The sequence below is a fragment of the Pyxicephalus adspersus genome, chromosome 3 (genome assembly GCF_032062135.1).
Source record: "Pyxicephalus adspersus chromosome 3, UCB_Pads_2.0, whole genome shotgun sequence".
Taxonomy (NCBI): domain Eukaryota; kingdom Metazoa; phylum Chordata; class Amphibia; order Anura; family Pyxicephalidae; genus Pyxicephalus; species Pyxicephalus adspersus.
The window spans coordinates 65873339-65896832 of NC_092860.1; the positions used below are offsets into that span (position 1 = coordinate 65873339).

At 35.9% G+C, this 23494-nt stretch overlaps 1 protein-coding gene across 1 annotated transcript in view; it reads left to right on the top strand.

The window, feature by feature from the left end:
• Positions 1–1104: 1104 nt before the first annotated feature.
• The window catches only part of ONECUT3 (one cut homeobox 3), a 55878-nt gene continuing 33488 nt past the window's right edge, over positions 1105–23494 (top strand). The window contains exon 1 of the mRNA XM_072404988.1: positions 1105–2134. Coding sequence (XP_072261089.1) covers positions 1105–2134 — 1030 coding nt within the window. The remainder of the gene's footprint in view (positions 2135–23494) is intronic.

Consider the following 23494-nt stretch of genomic DNA (forward strand, 5'->3'; position numbering starts at 1 on the left):
GGGTAAGCTTCGGAACATTTGGGAGCTACTATAGAAGTCATACTAAGCACTTCTGACCAATGGAAGCACACATTGAACTATACAGAGTTCTGTGCATTTGAGCAATCTTCTGCTGTCCTCCAGGGCTGCTTTCAAAAGTTCTGCTTACCTAGGTCATGTGCCAAACTTCTTCTTTCCTGGAGCCATTATGTTATAAAAAAATGAAAACACATAATCATTTGAAAAGATGGAGCAGAGGCATTTCTAAAAATGCAGACTGCACGATTGGCATCCAAATCCCCGTTTTATCAGTTTACTAAATGAAATTTCAGATTATTCAGGTTTCTCTGACTGCTTTTTTACTCTAGATCAGTAACTGGATAGATAGAAGAGGGAGGATTGGGATAACAGTCCTGGAGCCAGCATCAAGTCTAAAATGGAAAGTCTTTTACTTTTATCTGACAGTTTGAACACACTGCACTGGTAGAACTAACAGATTAAATTCTACTAAATTAGTACTACAGCATTACTGTAGCTCACCCCTGGCACCTGGTTTTTGCTCTAGGGAGCGAGCAATATTGGCAATGAAAAAAATCCATTGTGTTTCTTTCTCCTGAAGACATGTGTGGACTTTTAAACATATAATCGTTTTATTCTCCGACACTTACATTCCTTAATATTTTGCATGTTGAGAACAATGCCTGTCCCAGGTCCCTTGCACTGTGTAGTGACCAGGAGTTGAATAAAGCAAGGTACTTATCGATGAGCGGAGGGATGCTGACGTCAGGCTATGCTGGCTATGAGACTGAGGCTGGCAGGAGGTCTGAGCTGGAATATTATCTGCAGCTTTTCAGCACTAGGCACAGCACAAAGCCAGGACCAGCATCACTTGGGGAAAGAGAGGAGCATCAGCCAGCAACCTCACACAGCTATTGTATCTATAGGAAGGAGGGGGAAGAGGGAGAGACAGGGAGAGGAGCAGAGAGCTCATCAAGTCATGCGGGATTGACTGCAAAGGGGAAGGTAATCGATGGCAAAGCTTTGAATCTGAATTAGCCTGGAAAGCAAAAGGAGAAGAAAGGAAAGAAGGAGGAGGGGGCAAATACAAGCAAGCCTGCGAAAAAGATGGAACTTACAATGGAGAATTTAGGGAACATTCACAGTGTATCCCATTCACAAGCTGGCGATTTAATGAGCTCCACACACAGTAGACAAGCTTCCCACCGGAATCTGGTTTCTCATGGCCGGCCCGCTATGGTGACAAGTATGGCTTCCATTCTGGATGGTGGGGAATACAGAGCCGAGCATACCCTGGCAGGTCCTCTGCATCCTGCTATGAACATGTCCTGCGAATCTCCATCTGGCATGAGTCTAAGCAGCACCTACACCACTCTCACCCCCCTTCAGCACCTGCCACCTATCTCCACAGTGTCTGATAAGTTCCACCACCCGCACCACCACCACCACCATCACCACCACCATCAGAGACTAGCTGGGAACGTAAGTGGAAGTTTCACCTTGATGAGGGATGACAGGGGCCTTGCATCCATGGGCAATATATATAGTCACTATCCAAAGGATATGGCCACCATGGGACAACCACTTTCCCCCCTTTCCAATGGCCTAGGTACTTTGCACAACTCACAACAGTCACTAGGCCCATATGGTCCAGGTGGACATTTAAGTAATGATAAAATGCTATCACCAAACGGGTTCGACTCGCATGCTGCCATGTTGTCAAGAAGTGAGGACCACCTGTCCAGGAGCTTAGGCACTCCAGCAGCCGGCATGATGGCCCCACTGAATGGAATGCACCCGCATGGGCACCACCATGCATCGTCCAATGGCTCAATCCTTGGTGAAAGGGATAGGCAAGCATCGAGTTCTGGGTCTCAAGCCGGTGGCAATGGTCAAGTGGAGGAAATTAATACCAAAGAGGTTGCTCAAAGGATCACAGCAGAACTAAAGAGATATAGCATACCACAAGCTATCTTTGCTCAAAGAATCCTGTGCAGGTCTCAGGGTACTCTGTCTGATCTTCTGAGGAATCCAAAACCTTGGAGTAAACTTAAATCTGGCCGAGAGACATTCAGGAGGATGTGGAAATGGCTACAGGAACCAGAGTTCCAAAGAATGTCTGCTTTGAGATTGGCAGGTAAGACCAAAGTTCACACTTCATTTCTTGGCTCCACCATCTAATAAAAAAATCTATTGGCAGCTTTACTTAGTGTTTTCTCAACACTGGAAGTGAAAAGTGTTTTTAGAATGATATAATAATTTCATATAACATTCCCAGGTTCCACGTGTTAATTTACATACTCGGGTAAATTTTCCCTAAAATATAAACAGATAATATTGTGTGGGTGTGAAAAATTTTACCATAAAGACCCAAGAGTAATTTGATATCATGTCCCGGGTGTAATTTGATATCAAGTTACAATGATTTTCATATCATGTTACCCTGGTGCAGAACCATAGCGAAGTGGATACCTTCTTAGGATGTGGTTTGGCATTGTATTTATCTATGGTGATGACTGTCAGTGCTCATATATTTTACAATTTGCTACTACTAGACACAAATATACTGATTTAAATCATCGACATGCGCATATAATGTATTTTAACATGATGCAATACTCCGATCCACAACATTTTTCTCCGATTTTTGGGTTAAAGTTACTTTGATTAATTTACAGTTCTTGAAAATCAGGTGATTTAATTTCAGGGGAAAAAAGGAAATCCAATGGCCAAACATTTGGCACCTTACTGTAAGGTTGGAGGCTGACAAGTTGACATGACTATAATGACAGCTGGGGCATTGATCTGGACCTGGTATTTTAGAAGAAATGCCACATGTTCAAATTAAAATAGTAGGAAATTATTTAATATCTTTCATCTATAGGGAGTTTGTTTTTTTCTGTTTCATTAAAATACATCTCTGGCTGACCACATTGGACATTCATATAACACACATAAAGCTAATGCATGCTTTGCTTTCTTCTTTAAACACCTTCACATGATATAAACATGTAAACCCTGGCCAAACCAATTTCTGTAAAGCACTTTCGGAAAAAATTCGTCTTTCGCTCCAAATCATTCCAAACCAGTAACTGCGGAAATTGAAGATGTACAGTGGCTAGAAAAGCTGCAAAGGTCAGGGGTAGCTAAAAACCAAGTTAGACGATTATCGAATGACGATTCTATGAGAACAGCTAAGCGATATTCAGGATGCTGCAAATATATTTATTATATATAATTATAATATATCATTGTCCAGTTCTGATTATTGAGTTGAGCACATTACCCATCAGACTTATACTGTCAAGGTGCGCAATGTACAGTATACCTGACACACTCTGATGTAGACAGATGCCAAAAATGAATGCTGCTTTATATATACAAATATACATAAACACTTTCTTAACTAGCCCATCTTCCAGTTGCTCCCCCGCTTATCGATCCACCCTAGGCCTCTTCATCTCACAAATGGCAGATCCAATCAATTATCTATAGCACACAGACAAGGCCACTGGGGTTTTTTCCTCTGTCCCAGAGACTTTACCACCTCAATGTGTTAGTCTTACTGATCTACACACTATCTATCCATCTATCTATCTATCTATCTATCTATCTATCTATCTATCTATCTATCTATCTATCTATCTATCTATCTATCTATCTATCTACCTATCCACCTATTCTTTCTTCCTAACCTTCCAAGTTTGGCTATTACTGATCTCCTAGAGATGTGCTGGAGCTATTACAATATTACTAATCAGACTAAGATATATAATCATTCAGTGTGAGCAGATCACCTACAAATCCTACATATAATCGCCTTGATTACACTGAAACTCATAGATATGTATTTTCTATAAGTCCCTGCTTCCCCATCCCTGCACATATCTGTTCGTGTGCGGTGTATTTACCAAGCCTAGCAGTGGTAGGAAATAATCGTCAATTCATTTAATGTGTGCTTATGTCACTTGCTAGTAAGATACGGAAAACACATAGATTGTGTATGAACAAGCACTGGAAGCTCAGATGCATGTACAATCTTTCATCAATCTATCATTGCAAGTGTCCGTTCTGCAGAAGCCTAAAACGTGACACAAGTAAGTGAACAATATGGATTGAGAAAATAGGACTCACTAAGTACATTTGTGTGTTATATATGGAAGAATACAAAGAAGAGAGCAATGTGTTCAAAGCCAGCTCAATCCTTTGACCTGTTTCTGCTCCCACCTTATACCTAGGTCCAAATAGTTCCTCATTTGTGGGCCATACCTTGTCCAGTGACAGGTGGACTGCTCTTCACCCTCAGACTTAATGTGTGTTTTCTGTATTCATATGCATTTAGTGTAATTCAGATGGCTGTAATTAGGGCCGGATAGTGGCATCCTTTAGTTCCAGTCAATGCCCTATTGAAAAGCAGTTAATAGAATGCAAATTGTTCTGGCTTTACAAGGTTCTGGTAAATAAAGATTTAAACACTGCCACAATTGTCTCCTTAAGTACACCTCTTGTTCAATCTAATTGAGCAGTTTCAGTTTTTTATCTGGGTCACCAATGTAAAAATTATCATTCAGAGAATACCAAGGTGGAATGCCTATATTCTATATTTAAATTTAAAACAGCCTGGACTCAGCTGTACATCTATGTACATATCTAAACAGATAGATAGATAGATAGATAGATAGATAGATAGATAGATAGATAGAAAGATAGATAGATAGATAGATAGATAGATAGATAGAAAGATAGATAGATAGATAGATAGATAGATAGATAGATAGATAGATAGAAAGATAGATAGATAGATTGATAGATAGATATATAGATAGATAGATATACTATAGATGAATACACACAAGCTCACAATTTGTTATGGTGTTTTAGTAGTGTGCAGTCAGTTCTTGGGCTTCTGGCAGGCTGCCACAACCCTAATGAATTGACCAGCCTTTTTGAATGTAAGTTTAATATGGCCTGCTAATATATTAATCAATGCTTCATAAAAACAAATGTATAAACCGCAGATTAATAATTAACTATCTATGTCTGTGAAAGATTGCTTGCCTGTTCCCTGTTGTACAGGCTGCTGTCCAAGCAAAGGTCTGCACTGCTTTATGGTAAAAATAGACAACTGATGAGCTATTTTCAATCGCTGTTATTTTACAATGACTTATTTCGCAAAAGAAAATATGCAAAATAACATTAGCTTTTTAGAGAGCAAAGTGTGATTTTATCTGTGTATTTTGCGTTCATGCAAGCGCATTCATTTTACATAGAATGTGACAACTGGGGATTTATGTAGTGCCTGGTAATTGTGCACGGCCAGTTCTATGCCCAGCACATAGGAAGGGATCTTGTGTGTGCTAATATACAATGAAACCACACACACCTTTTGTAGCTGTTATTCATTTGTAGATAAAAGGAAATCGCTGCGTTTTCCTAAGAACATGTAGGGCACATATGCATACAATTACATATACAATTCGATGATTACATTTAAACTGGTAATTATATGGAATTGGTTTGGGGTGGAAGAGTCATGCAAGAAGGGGATCAATAAATTCGAATTACTGTCCCTAATTCATCATAGTCAGATAATCGATTTAATCTTTGCCTTCTTCAAATATTGTTTCGATTGCAGATCTCAAGGCAAACCGTGTACGTATATATATATATATATAGACACATAATATTGTCTGCGTGGGTGCGACAATATAAAAATATATCAGGTCTTTTACATAAGTAAAAATGTAGTTTTTCACAATATTATATGGAACCTTATAATTAGGATTCAGGTTAAAGTAATTGTAATGAATGTAGATAATAATGCTATCCATGATAATTGTAGCGCACTACTATCAGAAATAAACGCAAAGGTCAATAAGTGACAGTGGAAGAAATAAATCAGAATTTTCGGCTGAAGAAAAAAATAACGATATTCCCGGGGAAAATTTATCAAAATGTTATTCCAAATATTATCTTAGACTCAATTTAACCTGGTATTGGTAAAAAACAAAAAAGCAGCTTCTCTATAAAGATAAAGGAACGATCCCCTGTTTTTAGTACTTCTTGTATGTTGGGGAAATATGAAACTTCCTCCGGTCAGATCTGCACTTCTTATAGTAATCTCTGGTGTGCATTTGAAATGTTTTTGCCTCTTTAAACTGAACCAATACATTCGTCACAGCCTTGGTAAATGTATACGTATACAATATTGATTGCAAATATTCCCTATTCTCCCTGAACTGCCAACACACATCTGAATTCGAATGCTTTTAGATTTTAATAGGTGAATTTATCTCTTTCCCCTTACGGAAGGAAAGACTTTGCATAATGCAAACTTTGCATTTATGCATTCTTAAAACACAGAAACAGGTAAACTGTATACATTCATTTTTAATAAGTAAAATGTCTTTGCCCTGTAATGTTCGGTCATAAAAAAATCTTGTTTACATTTCAACAAGGTCTAGCTACAGATTGCTTAATCTCAACAATAATTTGGCGTTAGAATGATTTGTATTTCCTGTATCTTGTGCTGTGTTAGCTCAGGTTTTCCTCTGACTTTCTGTGTAGCATTTAAAAAGATAGAAAATGCTAACCCTAATTTAATTCAACACAATGAAAAATAAATATACAATATGCCGATTTATTATTATTATTATTATTATTTTGCTTTTAAATTTTCTTCACACATTAAATTTAGAAAGTTAATTATAAACTAAATCTGAACTTCTGGATTTTTTTTTTAGAGAACAGACTGTAATAAATAAGCAAATGCACAATGGGGTACACAAAAATATATACAGGCACACACACACCCTCACACTCTCAATATATATATATATATATATATATATAGTCATTTTCATCATTTTTTATTTGTGCAGCACAGCAGCACAGCACTACTGTTTCAAACACAGACAAGTTTCTGAAATTATAAATTTAGGTGTTAACCTTTAAAACTGATAAATAATTAAACCAAACATTTTTATGCATCTTAGGGCACACCTGTCTCAAAAACTGTATAGTCCTGTTTGGCCATATAATAAATGGGGGCATAAGAGATTATTTTAGGTATAAGACTTTTCCATCTTCTAAGCTTCTCTATCAGCGATGCTGAGGTAGGGAGGGGAGCTGGAAATTTTCAACGACAGCTGGGACTTACAAAAAACTTCAGTTAATTTTCTTTTTTTCTTTATATTTAATTTTCTTTATATTTCCCTGAATAAAATTTCCTAAAACTTAAATCGAGTAAAACAGCCACATACACTGATAAAACACATAAAGCATCTGCTGTACCTTGTAAGGGATTTCTAATTCTGTCATTTAGCCATGAGGCTTACATAGTTCTGGGAACACATCTGGCAGGGCAAAAGAAATTATTTGTCTCTGCTGTAGTTCAGTTATATTTACAGGTTTTGTCCCTCCCCCTTTCTGTGACCGGACAATGAAAAGAAAAGTAGAACACCAATGAGCTTATGTATTAATGTGCATAGTTAGCATATGAGCGCTGAAGCACAACCTGTTGAAACTTTGTGCTTCTTCTCCCTCCCCTATTTAGTGCTCTGCTGTAGAATGTAGTGGCTGATGTCAAATCAGATATGTGCAATACCTTGATTTACAGAATGCATTTAATGATGCTATATTGAAAACAGAGCTGCATAGATTTGTGTCTTTTATATCCGCCTGGAATTCAACTTTAACAACTTCTCCCCTGGAGAAGCTTTTGTTTTGTTTTTTTTAATGTAAAAGTCCCCCTGTTAACCTTGTTACAGTTAGCTACATAAAGGTGGCCGTACACTATATTATATGTGCAGTCAATCAAATAATTGATTGGAAAAATACATTGAATAGATAAAATTGAAATTACAATCACATTTATGATTGATTGTTGTGTAGAATGTTGGTCAAAAATTTATCAGGCAAGGCTTTTTTGTCATTTGTCAGTTAACCATTGTTTGATATCAAAATCAGTTTGAAAAAATGAAAATCAGTGAACATTCCATATAATATATTGGTGGAAACAATTGTAATACCAATAGGATATGTGGATGGTGCATTGAATACTTGTTGTTGACCTCAAGGAATAATTTGAATCACTTATAAAATAAAATTGTAATAGCAATCAAAGAAAAAAACATTTTCAGAAGATTGTAATGTGTATGACTAGCATAAGCCATGAAGGTCCCTGATCTTGCTTTTTTTTTGTAAAAGGATCTGGAGATTAGCTTCATTTACAGCTAGTCCAACAACAGTACCTAAGTGGCCAAATAGACTGGAACTCAAGGTAGGCAGTCTTTATCCTTGAAGTCAAGGAAGTTAAGCCTGAATAAAGTAAAAAAGGTATTGGAGGAACACATAAAAGAATGTAGGTACATTCAAGAATTTTACTTTTAGGGCTCTTAGTTCAAAAAAAGTTTTAAAATGACCAATGGTTTTACTGTATTTGTAGTCAGTATCCTGTTCATTTTGCATTGGGTGATCAGACAATTGCATTCTGCTCCTTCTTCTACCCAGCAAACAACTCTTGCAACCAAAGATACCCTCCTATAATTGCTTGGGGTTTTCGGCCTGCAGAAAATGGTAACTGGATACAGTAGTTGACAGAAAAAAGTGCTATACGTTCACAGCTAGCTTTCTACAGTACATTTATGATGACATATTTTCCACCATACAAAAAAAAAGTCTACATCATGGTAGTAAACATAAAATATTTATTAATAAAAAGGTTGTATATTTAAACACTATTACACATCAACCATTGCACATTATGCTGTTTAAGTAAATAACACTCACATGCACACATACCCTATTTAAAAAAATGAGCACAACTTTTTTCTATAACAGTGAAAGTAAAAAAAAAAAAATGTGTTCTTTCCATCTATTGTATGCATGTGTTTTTTTGGGATGTGTAACTTGCATAGTTGCATGGATGTCCTCATAACATGAGCAAAAATGCAGCAGCAGATGTAAAAAATTTTTTTCACTGGGGTCATTATACACAGGGATGCTGTTAGTAAGAAGATACATTAGGTATTATTTATTAAAGCTCTCTGACTGGAGATGACAAACTTTCATCAGTGAACCAGGGTGATCCAACAAACCTGGAATGTATCTGGTCCAGGATTGAAAACATTTGCTAACAAATAGCAAATTAGTTTTAGGAAATATATTCCAGGTTTGCTAGATCACCCAGGTTCGCCAATAAAAGTTACTTTCTCCAGTCTTAGAGAGTCTCTCCAGTCTTAAATCAGGCTTATTGATTCATTCAGTAAATAAAGAAACATAAATATAAACCATGGTGGTAGAACTAAACTAAATGGATACAAGTGAACACTCAATCACGCTTGTATTTAGAACTGTAACACACAGTCTGAAATAACTGCTATTTCTGTAAGCTGGTCAAGTACCTGTGGTGAGGGTACTTGTCTGATCAATGATCCCTTCCTCCTATACAATAATGACATAAAAGCTGCATGACCTTTCTACAATTTCGAGGAAACAGCTTACAGTGAAGTCCGTACAAAGTTATTATACTTTTAACCTAGGCTATCTTGTTGGTAAAAAAATGGGAAAGGTGATCAGTTTATTTGTCCTCATTTCACTACATGTTAAATTCCTACACTCTCTATTACATTAGTAAATCCACAAAAGTGTAGGGTAAGGTGGACATAGAACGCCTGTTTAACAAACATGCTGGTAGGTTTATTAGCTTTCCTCTAAACTGGCCTTAGATTATATAATGACTATGGTAGAAACAATAAATTGAGAACTCCTTAAATTGAGAGACAGTTAGTGACATAACTATTGACTTTGTAAAGAAAGGTGAAAAATATCACTGCCTTTTAAATGCATAAATTAATGTATTATGTTTTGTTTTTAAAGTATGATGCTACATGTAATAGCTCTTCACCTACAGCTTTCTATTTTCACTAAGCTAATGTCAGTCTTTTACCAACAATGACATATAATAAATATACATTTAGGATAAACTACCAACTAATCTTACCTTGCAGATAAAAGAGAAGTTATCAATTAGAAAACCACAAGGAGGTAAAATATTTTTGACTCTGTATTTCCCCTTTATCAGAAACAAAAAAAAAAAAAACTGTGGCAAACCGGTCCTTTTGTGGTGTTATAAACAAACATAGAATTGATAGGCAGATTACAAAAATTGGTTCAAATAACTGTCTGAAGATGCTAAACATCCAGCCAGTCTCCTAAGCAACAAGCTAGATAAGAACATTATTCACAGAGGTTAAGTATTTCCAGTAGACGCTAGGCATTGTGGGTTAAATTGATCCTTTGTCATTGCAACTGGGTACCAGAAACTAAGCTACAAAATTAAGATCGAACACCACAAAATAAAGAAATCACTCCTTCATGCAAATAGTCATTCTCCCTGTAAACCTCTTAATCTGACAAAATGACATTTTTAAAAATTTCTTTGGATGTGTTCAAATATATTAAGCTTAGTCAGGCACAACTATTTACCTTTATTTATTTTATGTATGTATATTTCCCATTTATGGAAGATCCATTTCAGAAACAATAATTTGGTTATAAATAGGCCTAAAGTACTCATCTCTCTTTAGGGTCCACAGAGGTGGAGTGTAATTAGGCCGATTTACTAAAAGAATTGAGAATTTTCATGTAATCAGTTGTGTGAGTATTTGCACAGTATTCACTTAAATTATCTAATCATGTGAAAATCAGATTCCTGTGTACTGATTTCATCTGCACATGACTGGCTATTTACAGTGAATAGACATTTATTTTTCATATGATTGGATAACTGAAATGAATAATTACTAAAATAATAACTAAAGTGAATATTAGTTTTAAAGTTCACTTCAATAGATCTCTTACATGAATTTCAAAAGGGTACAGTAATGATTGGAGACATGTATGATTAAGTATTTTGGAGTATTTTATCACCATGAATAATTTAAAACATACAAAGCTGGCTAAATGATAAGGAAAAAGCTTGCTTTGAATATATTATGTGACTTTAACTGTTATACAATAGAAGTTGCTTCACTACACAACTGTCAAACATATAAAACAGTTTCTGAAAAAGCAAGTAAAAGCACTAGCAGAACCCCCTTTTCCTCCACCCCTCCAAAAAATATATGATTTTAACATTCCTACTGTTTAAAAAAACAAGGACAAAGTATCATGTACTCCTAAAGTGTCCCATGGTATGAATAAGTATTGTACCAGCTTTCATTTTGGACTTTGTGGTCTTTGAAAGTAAACAATCAATTCTCACATTTTTAATGCAACCCTTTTTCATAGAGTTCAGTATTTTTAGATTGTGCTATAAAGAGTCAATTCTGTCACGGAAGATGAAATCTCTCTTTTCACTGATATCAATGGATGACCTTGTGTCCTTTGTATAGACCCATATCCCAAGAGAGGTATTTGTATTGACCATGAATTTATTTAAATATAGTTAGGTATTACAACCTCTGTTGATATATGCTCTATTTCTATCTAGGGCAAATGCATATTTTAGTACATTAAAAAGTATATATATACTTTTAATTTCAAATTTATCAGCTTAACAGAAAGTTTTAACACATTTTACTGTGATCATTAAAAAAATATACCTTTAGAATATAACACAGCTGAAAACTTCTGCACATGTGGCTGTGCTTAAACACCCTTCGTTTTTGACATCATCAAAGACAAATCCCACTAATTATTATAACTGGATTGATGTAATCAAGAATCCAGGAATACAAAAAGCTGTCTAGTGACAGCTTGCATTTCCACTAATGTGATTGATATTTCAATGCCACACAGCACAGTTGAATGGAGGATAAAGCCTAGACAAGGGCTCCTTCCAGTACTCCTTGCAGTTTCCTCTGACCAAACTAGATCCTATTACTTCATCCAATGCTTATTAGGATCCTGTCCAGTGCTCCTTCTCTTCCATCTGGACAGGATCCTAATAATTCATTTATTGACCACTACTCCTTCCATCTTCTGTCATAACTAGATCCTAATACTTAATTTACTGCCCATCACTTTTTGGATCCTAGAAATTCATTCACTTACCTGTACTCCTTCCATTTTTCTCTCATCAAACTAGATCCTAATACATCATTTATTGCCAAATAAATGTTCTATCCACCCTCTGCCTGGACTGGGTCCTAATACTTAGTTCACTGCCCAGCAGTCCTTTCACCCTCATTTAATTGAACTGGATCCTCATAGTTCATTCACTGACCAGTACTTTCACCCACCTCTGACCAAACTATATCCCAATACTTTATTCATTGCCCATTATTTCATCACTCATTAAGTACTCATTTAATCCTTCTCTGTCTGGCCTTAATCTTAATAATTTCACTGCCCAACACACCTTCCATCTTTCTCTGACCAAACTAGATTCCATTACCTAATTCACTGCCTGACACTCCTTTTATCTTTTGTGCCTTAATTAGATCCTAATGCTTCATTTACTGCCCAGCATTTTAGAGTTTACCTTCCTTAGCCTGAACAGTATACTAATGCTTCGTTCACGTTTTACTAGATTAACAGCTTTTTCTTCAACACCAGCTGAATTCACATATTCAACTTACATTGATAGCTACTAGGAAGAAGGAAAAGTACCAAAAAAATGACTAGATAGTATAGAATCATTATAACAGTTCTATAAAAAGCAATTCAGATGTCACACACTTCCCATCAATGACACAAAAATCCCATTGTGTTTTATCAATGTGTGACTTTTTGGGCTTTGCCTGGTTCTTAATTTCATCACTATCTAAATATTTAAAAGATGGATTGGAATATATGTAATAAACAGTGAAGAAAAAAGAAGGCTTGCATTCAGCAAGGCCTTTTCACATCAATATTTGTTATAATGCAATTGTATTTGATACATCAACAAATGATCTTACAGATACATGAGACCACAACACAATCTTCAGGCTACTTTATAGCATTATCAACCACCCCAACTTCTTTTTTTCAGTAACCTTGAACTATGTTTTACAGCTATTTCCTGGATGGAAAGTTTTAGACAATTTCCAGAAAGCATATTCACCTTAGAGAATAACTTCCATACCACTGGCTCCCTCATGGGACTTCATTTCCCATCATTTCATTTGCATTTTCCATGCTGGACAATAGATATATCACTAAAAGCCAAATTCATTCTGTACACACTAGGAGTGCTCTGCACTCTTTTTGTTGTGGTTTTATGTAAATGTTGGCTTGTTTATCTCCATTGCTGCCCTTTTCTGTGAGGTCTTCAGTGCATGCAAGTATCAATATTGAATAAAAGGGTATTATGGAGTTGTCTGAAAAAAAAGCTGTATGTTAGCCTATGACTATATCTACAGTATGTAAGGAAAGCTGAAGCTCAAGGAAAATATACTTAGCAAAGTGAATATTTATTTAGTTTATTGTTCATTCTGAGGTTGTGTTTGCTTTAAAAAACAAACCATATGTAAAAAACTAGGAAGAAACCCTCATTTTTGTTGGTATGTGATTGGATATTTTTATAGAACACAGCTTTATGTACCACATATCATATCTATTCAGCCTTTTCTATTCATCTATTTCCCTTCAAAAAGAATCTGGAAGCACTACGAAATGTGCTGATGGCATATAATGAGAAACGGACATATTATGCTGAAAAAAAAAAGAAAAAGAAAAACTATAGTTTTTATGTGTGTAATATAACAACGGCTAAATTGGAAACCAACATTTTTAAACTTACTTTATATTGTTTAGAGATTGCAAATTGGCCTGCCGCTTTATTCCCTTTCTACCACCAGTACCATCCATTAAAATTGCCATTCTTGATCCTGGATTGTCATTTTTGTTATTCATTACCTTTTTTGCTGAACAAGTGTTGTTCATAGAACTCAAGTTCAGATCTGCACACATCATGAGAGCTGACTTGTCCTCCCTCCTTTCCCCACAGAACCTTTGAAGGCTTTATGCTAGAAAAAAATGGTCTAAAGGCAAACATCATCTAATGTGCACTCTCTTTAAAACAAAATGGTCTGTGAATCATTTTTCATGTACCGTAGGTATCCTGTTCAAAATTACTGTTTGCTAAATAAATATTTGATATGAAGAGAATAAAAAATATTTGAAAAAAAATAAAATTTATAACTAAAATAAAAGAATAAAATTTAACCCAAACCATTTCCTATTAGGGCTTTAACCATCTAACTTTCAGAACTACAATACCTTCATAATCATAGGGGTTTACAAAATACTTTAAAAGATGTTTGCTGAAGCATTGTTATTAGTTGCTATTCTTTGCACAGTAAACGGTTTTGCTTAATAACATATCCAGGCAGTAAACTAAACAGACTAAACTAACGCCTGATAAACCCATAGCATAATAATAAAAGATGACTATAATTAAAAGTGTATTTTTTCTCTTTTTTTTCCTCTCATGGCAGTTGTGCAGTGAAAACCTACAATAGCTGTATTTTAGCAAGTGTTATGAGTGTTTTATGAACTATAGTTGTTTAATGGATCAGTAAGTCATCTGTTTTATAGTGCAGCTATTTCACAGAGCATGCTTTGCTTTACCCAGAATGATTCATTGCATACCTTAAAATAGAAGTAGTGGTTGCTTTTTTATAAATTAACAAATATATATATGTATATATATATATATATATATATATATATATGTATATATAATATATACTATTGTAAATTTTTTGACTGTGCAAAAAAAGTGGATAAAATGTTATTCATAGTTACATACATAGGTATTACATCTGAAAAAGTGTCCAGTGTCTATCAAAATTATTTCTGAAGCTTTGTTTCAAAAGGAAGACAGCAGTGCAGTTTTGTCAAAAACTTTTTATGATCCCCAGGGTCCGTTGTCTCTATTGCTCAGATCAAAATATGGTTGTATATTCAGTTTAATTCTTTTAGCATGTAACTGTCTTTACATATTAAAAAAATGGATGGATGCAGTGTACCATTTTCTTTGAAATGTAGTCCCTGTTGTAAAAAGGAATTGGAGTCAAGTGGGAAAGGCAAAAAAAAGCTGGTATTGACAGTTTTAGGGAAACCTACTAACTTTCCTAGACCTAGTCTTAAATATTAATGATTGCATATTTGTCACCCAGGTATTGTCATATCTGTCCTCTAGTCTAAATACTGTCTAGACTTCCTGTAATTTACCCATGTTGCCAATTTTTTGCTTCCCTTTTTTAACAGTTTCCATTTTTTGCCAGTGTTTTGACAAAAGTGCTCACTTGTGGCCTTGTCTTATCATAACATCCTGAAAAACTTATCACAAAGGTCCCATTAAAAGACAGGAGAGAATAGGTTAGGCCTTAGGGCCAGGGAGGGCTACTCTCAAATTCACTCACTTGCTCTCACTAAAATGCCATTACTGGGCTTACCTCTACAATATAATCCCCCAAATTTTTATTCTGTCTTCCCAGTTCCCACCAAGCAGATGATGTGAAAGTGGAAAATGTAAACACGGCTCAGGCTGGCTAACAACAGCATAGCTTGCCAAAGCTATCATTAAATTTAGCATGTTGTCACTTATGCCTGGCAGGATTCCAACAGATGTTTTGGTACTGGTAATTACGATCCTATTTCTAAACATCCTACCGTAGGTTACTTTGGGGTGGTTTAGTTCAACATTACCCTTTATGACACCCTTAGGGCTTGTTTAGACCTGTGGTAAACAAAACACAGGTGTTACCTCTCCTGGATGCCTACTATGCACAGCTAGGTGTCCATGGTCATTTTCAGGCAAAAACACCTGTATTTGGCTGGTATTGGCAAATGATAATACAGGCATTTGCCACTGTCTGTATAGGCATTTTGAAACACTTCCCATTCAAGTCACCACAGAGGTGGCAAACCACTCCTGCACGGTACATACGCGTCTAGAAAATTGCATGGAAAGTCTGCTGCCTCCTTCTGCCTACGTCAAATAAAATATAATGAATAGACTTATTCGATCTAAAGTTAACTTTTTTTTGCAAGTGTTTTTAAGTGCTTAAACTGATTTGAAAAACCTTTAGATCTAAACAAAACAAGCCTTTACTATTACGCAGATATCCTTTATTCACCTGCTTTTAAACCCTGACTTCTCTACGTTCTCAGTGATGAAATCTGCTCATGCAGGTTCAGAACCTGTGATTCCAGACGTGCAGCCTGTATACACTTAGCACAGCAACATTTATCCTTAAACAGCAGTTCAAGAACTATACACATTGAAAAAGATACACACAAGGTGGCAATTTAAAACACTGAGTACAAAATAAATGTCTAAATAGGAATGCATGTAACTAAAGAAAAAATCAATTGTAAAGAATTATTGCAAGGCTAGTGTGTTTTATATCTATATATTTCAGCTACAGGAATACAATAAAACTTTTGGCATCATTTAAAAACAGCACAACTATCTTTGTTTATTGCGGATTTGATTTAAACTGTTCTTTTAAAAAATGTAAAAATGTTAAGTCACTTACTATTGTCACCTCCTGTTGTGTAATATCCTCTCCTACTCCTGTGTCATTCTTCATATGTGTCTGTCATTTGCAACCCCTAATTAATGTACAGCACTGTCTAATATGATTGCAAACCTTAATTTCACCATGTAAGAACTGTATACCTGTTTCATAGTATTTTGTAGTAAAAAATTAACTAGTTATACATAGTTAGCTTCCATAGCAATAGTGGCAGTATATGAATGGCATGTTGTCCAAAGGGTATAAGCATTTCATAGTTGCATATTTCTCAGTCCTGTGAGATGTTTAGGTTAAGTAAGAGTACTTACAAATGTCACCAGTGTATAGCCATCTACCTTTTTCACTAACGTTTTGGACAAATCAAACTTTCAGTTTTGCTTATCCCTATTTAGGATTACTTTATGCTGTAAGACGAAAGGATGGCTTTGGATGACAGGTGATTGGCACATGAAATTTTGTCATTTTGAGAAATGTGTTGGAGTAAATAGAGAACAAAAATCTAAGATAGTTTTGATGGATTGAAAGATACAGTGGGCTTTAAAAGGTTCCAAACGAACAGGAAAGTTCCTTTCAACTGTACTGGACTTGCTCATGTGACAAAACATGATGTTGTATGTTGTTGGCATGGTAGATTGATTGTCCATTTGTTGCCCACTTATGATACGGTTTGCCAATTTTTTTGTCATGTGTTGTCACATTTGTCATTTTCCTGCCCTGTTGTTATAATTGCCTACTCGTGGCCCACCAATATAATATACTGAAATTTTTAATTTGCTGTTCACATAATCTAGGGTTTTCTATTCAATAACAATGTAACAAAAAAACACTTAAAAACTTGCAGAAAAAAATTGTTGCCCTTAAATTGTAACAATTGCCTGCATATAATCATGATGTACATGATTTGCTGCCCGCGAACTGCCATCATTTCCCTGTTGTTGGCAAATACATTATACCTACTGGCAATTAGTTAATGGCCAGTAGGTATAATGCATTTGCCAACAGCAGGGAAATGATGGCAGTTTGTGGATATCAGATAATGTAAATCATGATTATTTGCAGGCAGTATTCATTTGTTGCCTACATATTGTAGAAGAATAACAATTGATTGTTTGTTGCCCATGTATTACTATGATTGCCACTTCCTTGCCAATACCTTGTAATGTTTGGCCATTTGGTATCCCTGTATTGTTGCTGTGTTTTGTTTTTTGCCCATCTATTGTCACAATTGCCTTTTTGTTGCCCGAACATTGTAACAATTACCCTTTGTTGCATGTGTTTTATAATTATTGCCAGTATGTTGCCATATATTGTCATATATATGTGCCATATACATATTACATATGACCCAGGCATCTCTTGAAACTTGAAATAGACTTCAAGATGTCCTTTTTCAATCAAAGGTAAACAGTTTTGGTTGTATTTTTTATTTATTGTATTCAAATCTTTTTTTTAAATACGAAACCATAGCTGTAAAATATTCTGCAGCATTATGAACAGTTCTCATCTGTCCCTACCTGTCACCCAAGGAGCTTGTGCTCCATAGAAATATGAGCAAACATAGTCAAAACATACTATATTCATTAAATCTAATGGTGGAGACTGAATCCAGTTTTTTCCTAACTACTCTGTATACTAGTTTTATTTTTACATAACTTGCAGCTGCTGGCAATAATTATATCTAAAATAATTTGCTTGTTTCAGCATTTGAAACTGCAACAACATACCTGACAATTTGGGGTGGGGAACATCTGACTTCCTCCAATGACTCAATGCTTGGGACTGAATTGCTGGGCCTGAACAGTGTCATGTCAGAAACGGAAAGACATAGCCAACACCATCTCACATAGAGCTCACACAGGGCCTGATTTATTAAACCTTTCCAAGACTGGAGAGGATACATTTTTATCAGTAAATTTGGGTAATCCAAAAAATCTGAAATGGATCTGGTCCCGGATTGAAAACATTTGCTGACAAGTTACAAACTGCTAAAGAAAAAAAAGAAATTATTTCCAGGTTTTCTGGATCACCCAGGCTCACTGATGAAAGTGTATCCTCTCCAGCCTCAGAGTTTTGATAAATCAAGCCCGATGTTGGCACTCTTGAAGAAGGCAGTGGCAGGGGAAGTACAAGGAAAACAAACAAAAGTAGGTTGAGAGAAAGCTTTAAAGTGACTCATTTTAGGAGTGATTTTGCTCATAAATTGCAAAGCAACCAAATCTCAGGGTTAAGTATTTTAGTGTGGCCTATAAGCTAATTGTATAGCAAATAAAAAAGAGAAGTGGGCAGATTGGATACTTCATTTTACCTGTACTGCTGTATGGTCCCTTTTTCTATCGAAGCAGATTTGAATGAAATGAATGCAATTATTAATTACATAATAATAACTAAACACCATGTACCTCCACTTTTCCATAATTTATTAGGCTCTCTCTTTTAATAACTGACCATTACCTTGGGTTGTTTTGAGAAGCAGCATAAAATGAGAACTGTATTGTTCAAAAATTAATTTGTGTGTTTTTACGGGGCTAAAATCAGTGTTTTATTAGTACAACAACATTTGCATTGCAAAAAAAAAGCATATTCAAAATTTGAATGGATAGAAGAGTCACATGTAACTTGTGATTTGAAGCATGTTTATGGTTGGTAAGGGTTTGCATACAGAGCCAAACTATAAATGTATGTCTTTAATTTTTTTCTATTTGTTTTATGTACAGCTGGCTGCATGGAGACCTGATCTATAGCTGGTTTGAACTGAATCTGTATTGATTTCTACCCAAGCTTTTGCAGAGGAAACCCACCCCCTCTCCATCCTCACTGTGAAACCAGCATAGCACTAGCCTTATCTGTGATCAAGCGCACAGAAATCCCTAACCTCCTCTTGGAAAATGTTATTACACAGACAGCTAAGGATGCACAGCACATCAAAATAGGGGTGGTGGGCTGGGGAAGAGCGATTAATAAACCTATCCAGTTGATTAATTAAATGAGACCTTCTGCTCCATGTCTCAAGCAGATTCTGTATGTGAATATCTAAGACATTTGCCATTTCAGATAAAAGAAAATATAAGAAATTGTTATGTTTCAATATTTTGATTAAATGTAATATGGCAGACCTGGGAGTAAAAAATACCATATTCAAAGTAAATACAAATAATGTGAATAAAAACAATCATTTAAAGATAAATATTTTGCAATTATTTTACCAAACTAATTTTTACAATGTTATTACAATGTTTATAAAATGTTATTCCAAAATTTTCTTCATACTGGTGAAAGGTATGAAGAGAGCTAAATAGGATGATTTAATTGTTATAATCATCAATCACATAAGGTGGACAGTTCTGGAAGTGTGCTGTACTTAAACAGAAAACCAGCCACTTTCCCTATTTTGTTAATATTATGCTTACACAATATTTATATAGCGCTGACTTATTATCATTACCTGTCCCTTGAAGCAGCTCACAGTCTAATGTCCCTATCATAGTCTTATGTTATTAATACAGTCTAAAGGCAATTTTGGGGGGAGGGGAAGCCAATTAACCTAACTGCATGTTTTTGGAATGTGGGAGGAAACCAGAGAACCTGGAGGAAACCCACGCAAACATGGGGAGAACCTGCAAACTCCATGCTATGCAGTACGTTCCTATCAGTTTAAAAAAACTTGATAGTTTTGTACATTAGAAGGGTAAAAAGTAATCCTGTGTTGTAAAAATTATGAGAATTATTTTCCTTGAAATGTTTATAGATACAGAGATAATGGGGTTTATTGTGCTTTTATGGCTTGTCTAGAATATGTAAACACACTAGAGTGCATAATCTCTATGTAGGTTTACTTTAACAATAATGTAATAATTTATTCGATGGACTGCCTAGCTATCCACTTGGAATGCTTAAAAAAGGAGTAAGCAAGCTCTTTCACTGCCTAGAAGTGTCACAACTTTCTTGATAAGGTTGAACTGTCATGTGGACATGAGGGAGTCAATGACAGCTTCTTCTTTAGGTGTCTGGTATTTATGCACTTTTGCAGCAATATTTTATTTAAGTATTTAAATTTCCAGAGAAAGTATATCCCTAATTGGTGGTCAAAAACTGTCCAATCCTAGCACTATGCATTTTTATGTTAAAAAATGTTTCTATTTAGGAATATGGGATTTTTTGGACATGACAAACAAATCAAGATTTGCAAAAATGGTGAATGTTTAATAGACAGATGCATTCCCTTGGCTCCCGTTCTATTGGCTTGCGTAAAAATATAGAAAAACACACTTCTCTACTGAAAGTGTTCAGTGGCACTTCTGGTCATAAAACTGTTGTGATTGTAACACGTTAAAATCATGGTTGTAATTTAGGAATATAATCTATATGTATTTACATTTGTAAAATGTATTTATTTAATTTAAATCCAACACATGATCAGAGTTTATTTTAAACTTAATCATTAGGTTAAGCAGTCAATTTTGATAGGAGAAGTCAGATGTGGTTTAAAGTTTTACCGGTTTAGAGATTTTTAAACCTGTCTCCACTCTTGTCTACAGTACTTACATTACTACATTATCATAAACTAAACAGAAAGTCCATCTTGGATAAAATATTAACCATCACTAAAGAAAAGGAAAAAATAATTGCAATTGATTTTTAGTAAAGTAGTCATTGACAGCTGAAGAACCTAAACAGCAAAAGTAGAGTAGAGTAAATATGTAGTGTTTTAGACTGATAATTATTTAAAACCAATTGAACATTTGAGCTGTTAAAAATCTTGTGGCTTACAGTCCTATTATATTGCATATTATGACTTTTAGATTGTTGACAACACTAGAAATAATATTGATGATACATCCAAAAAAAGAAGGATAAAAAAAAAGTTTTTTATAGAATGGGATGGGTGACAACTATTTTAATCTTCTATATCCTAATGTTGTCCAGGACAGGTGAAGAGGTGGGGAGGGGCTGAGCAGGTCTAAAGGAAACAGCAGCAAGTGACCTTTGGTTTAGTTTGAAGAGACTTATTTGGTTGATAAGATGCAAAAATGTCTTTAATGAGCTATTAAACTCTCATTTCTAGAGACTAGAAAAAGCCACGGTAACAATAAGAGATTGCCTTACCGGTAAATAAACATATGCCAAATGACCACAATATGGCATATGTTTAAAAGATTGTTAAATGCTTGAATACCATATGACACACCTACTATTATAGCTACATCTTTGTAAGATATGTTCAGACCAAAAGGAAGACACAGCTGAGGCTGACCAATATAAATTGGGGCAAAGGTCACAACCAGTAAGGTGTTTCCTTATCTGCACAGAAAAGGTTGACAGTTGGACCTGATGGATTGCTATAGGCGGCAACACTATTTATTTCATATTCAATAGTTTGTTTTGCTGTAATCCTGTATAGAGTAATTTAAAAACAATGACATTATATTGCTAATAGTTATTGCAGTTTGCTGCTAGCCTAAATGAAATACCATGAAGTAGTATGGTACGTCTCCCATTCTGGCTGCCATATCCACCCTGTGTATCCAATTGTATTCCCCTACAATTTTCAAATGATTATGTATGGTATGTCTTGCATTGTAGATGAACTTATTGCACTAACTTAAATCTCCCTGTAGAATTATGTGTTCAGTATGCCTTTGTTCCAGTTGAGTGCTCATTGATATTTATTGCCCTAACTAACCTGAACTAACGTAGTTACTCCCATCAGTCCATCCATATTCAGGACCCAAAGCACTTCTATTTAAACATCAACTCTACTCCCTCTCCTCCTCCCTAGTCTGTTAACTCGTTGTCTGCCTGCTCCCTCATTCTCCCGCTTCCTCTGTTTGTGCTCCTGCACCTTTATCACCTTCAACCTATCTAATTCTTGGCTCTGGCACAACAATAACACCAAACATCTACAAAAGACTGTTCGTGCAGCTGAGTGCAAATGGAGGAAAACTGGCCTCAGCGCTGACATCATGGACTACAAAGCCAGACTACAACACTTTAACACTGCACTCACTGTCACCAAGAAAAATTATTTCTCTGCTGTCATCTCCTCTCAAGCTTCCAACCCACGCAGCCTGTTATCAACAAATGACTCCAAACCCCACACCTGCACCCCCCACAACTACCTTCTGTGTCCAAGACATAGCCACCTACTTTGGAAATAAAATTGACAAAATCAGACATGATATCTCTGCCCTTCCAGAGCATTCCAACCATATCCATCCCTAACACCTGTAAGTTATGACTGACCTCCCTCAGCACTGTTACTGTGGATGAATTCTCCTCTCCACTCTCATCATTTCCATCTCCTACCTGTCCGCTTGACCAATTTCCCTCTGATCTACTCCTTGCCTATTCCTCCATCTTGGCCCCTGCCCTAACCTAACTATTCAACCTTTCCCTTTCCACTGGTATCTACCCCTCTGCTTTCAAGCATGCCATAATTCTTCCTATTCTTAAGAAACCCTCTCTAGACCCCTCTAGACCCGTCCCTACCATCTAGCTACCATCCTGTCTCCCTTCTCCCATATGTTTCCAAACCTTTTGAGCATCTTGCCTATAAAAGACTGACTGATTACCCGAGCACCAACTCTCTCCTTGACCCTCTCCAGTCTGACTTTCTTTCAATGGTAATTCCTCCTCTCCTCCTGTTGGTGTTCCCCCAAGGGTCAGTCCTTGGACCGGTTCTCTTTTCTCTGTACACCTCCTCATTCAATAGTCTGATATCCTCCTTTGGTTTACAGTACAATCTGTATGCTTATGATACTCAAATCTATCTGTCCACCCCTGACTTGTCTCCCTCAGTCCTGGTTAAGGTTTCATGCTTCCTGTCAGCCATCTTTTCATGGGTGGCTGACCGATTTCTGAAACTCAACCTGGATAAAAAAAAACCTATCTTCTTTGGTACGTTCTAAAATGTTTTCCCCCTGTAATGATGTAACAGGGGCTGCAAAAGATCTATCCTGGGGAGCCAGCGGAAGGAGTCCAAAGTATCTGCCAGTCCCTGTAACTAGTGACCAATCAGAAGTAGG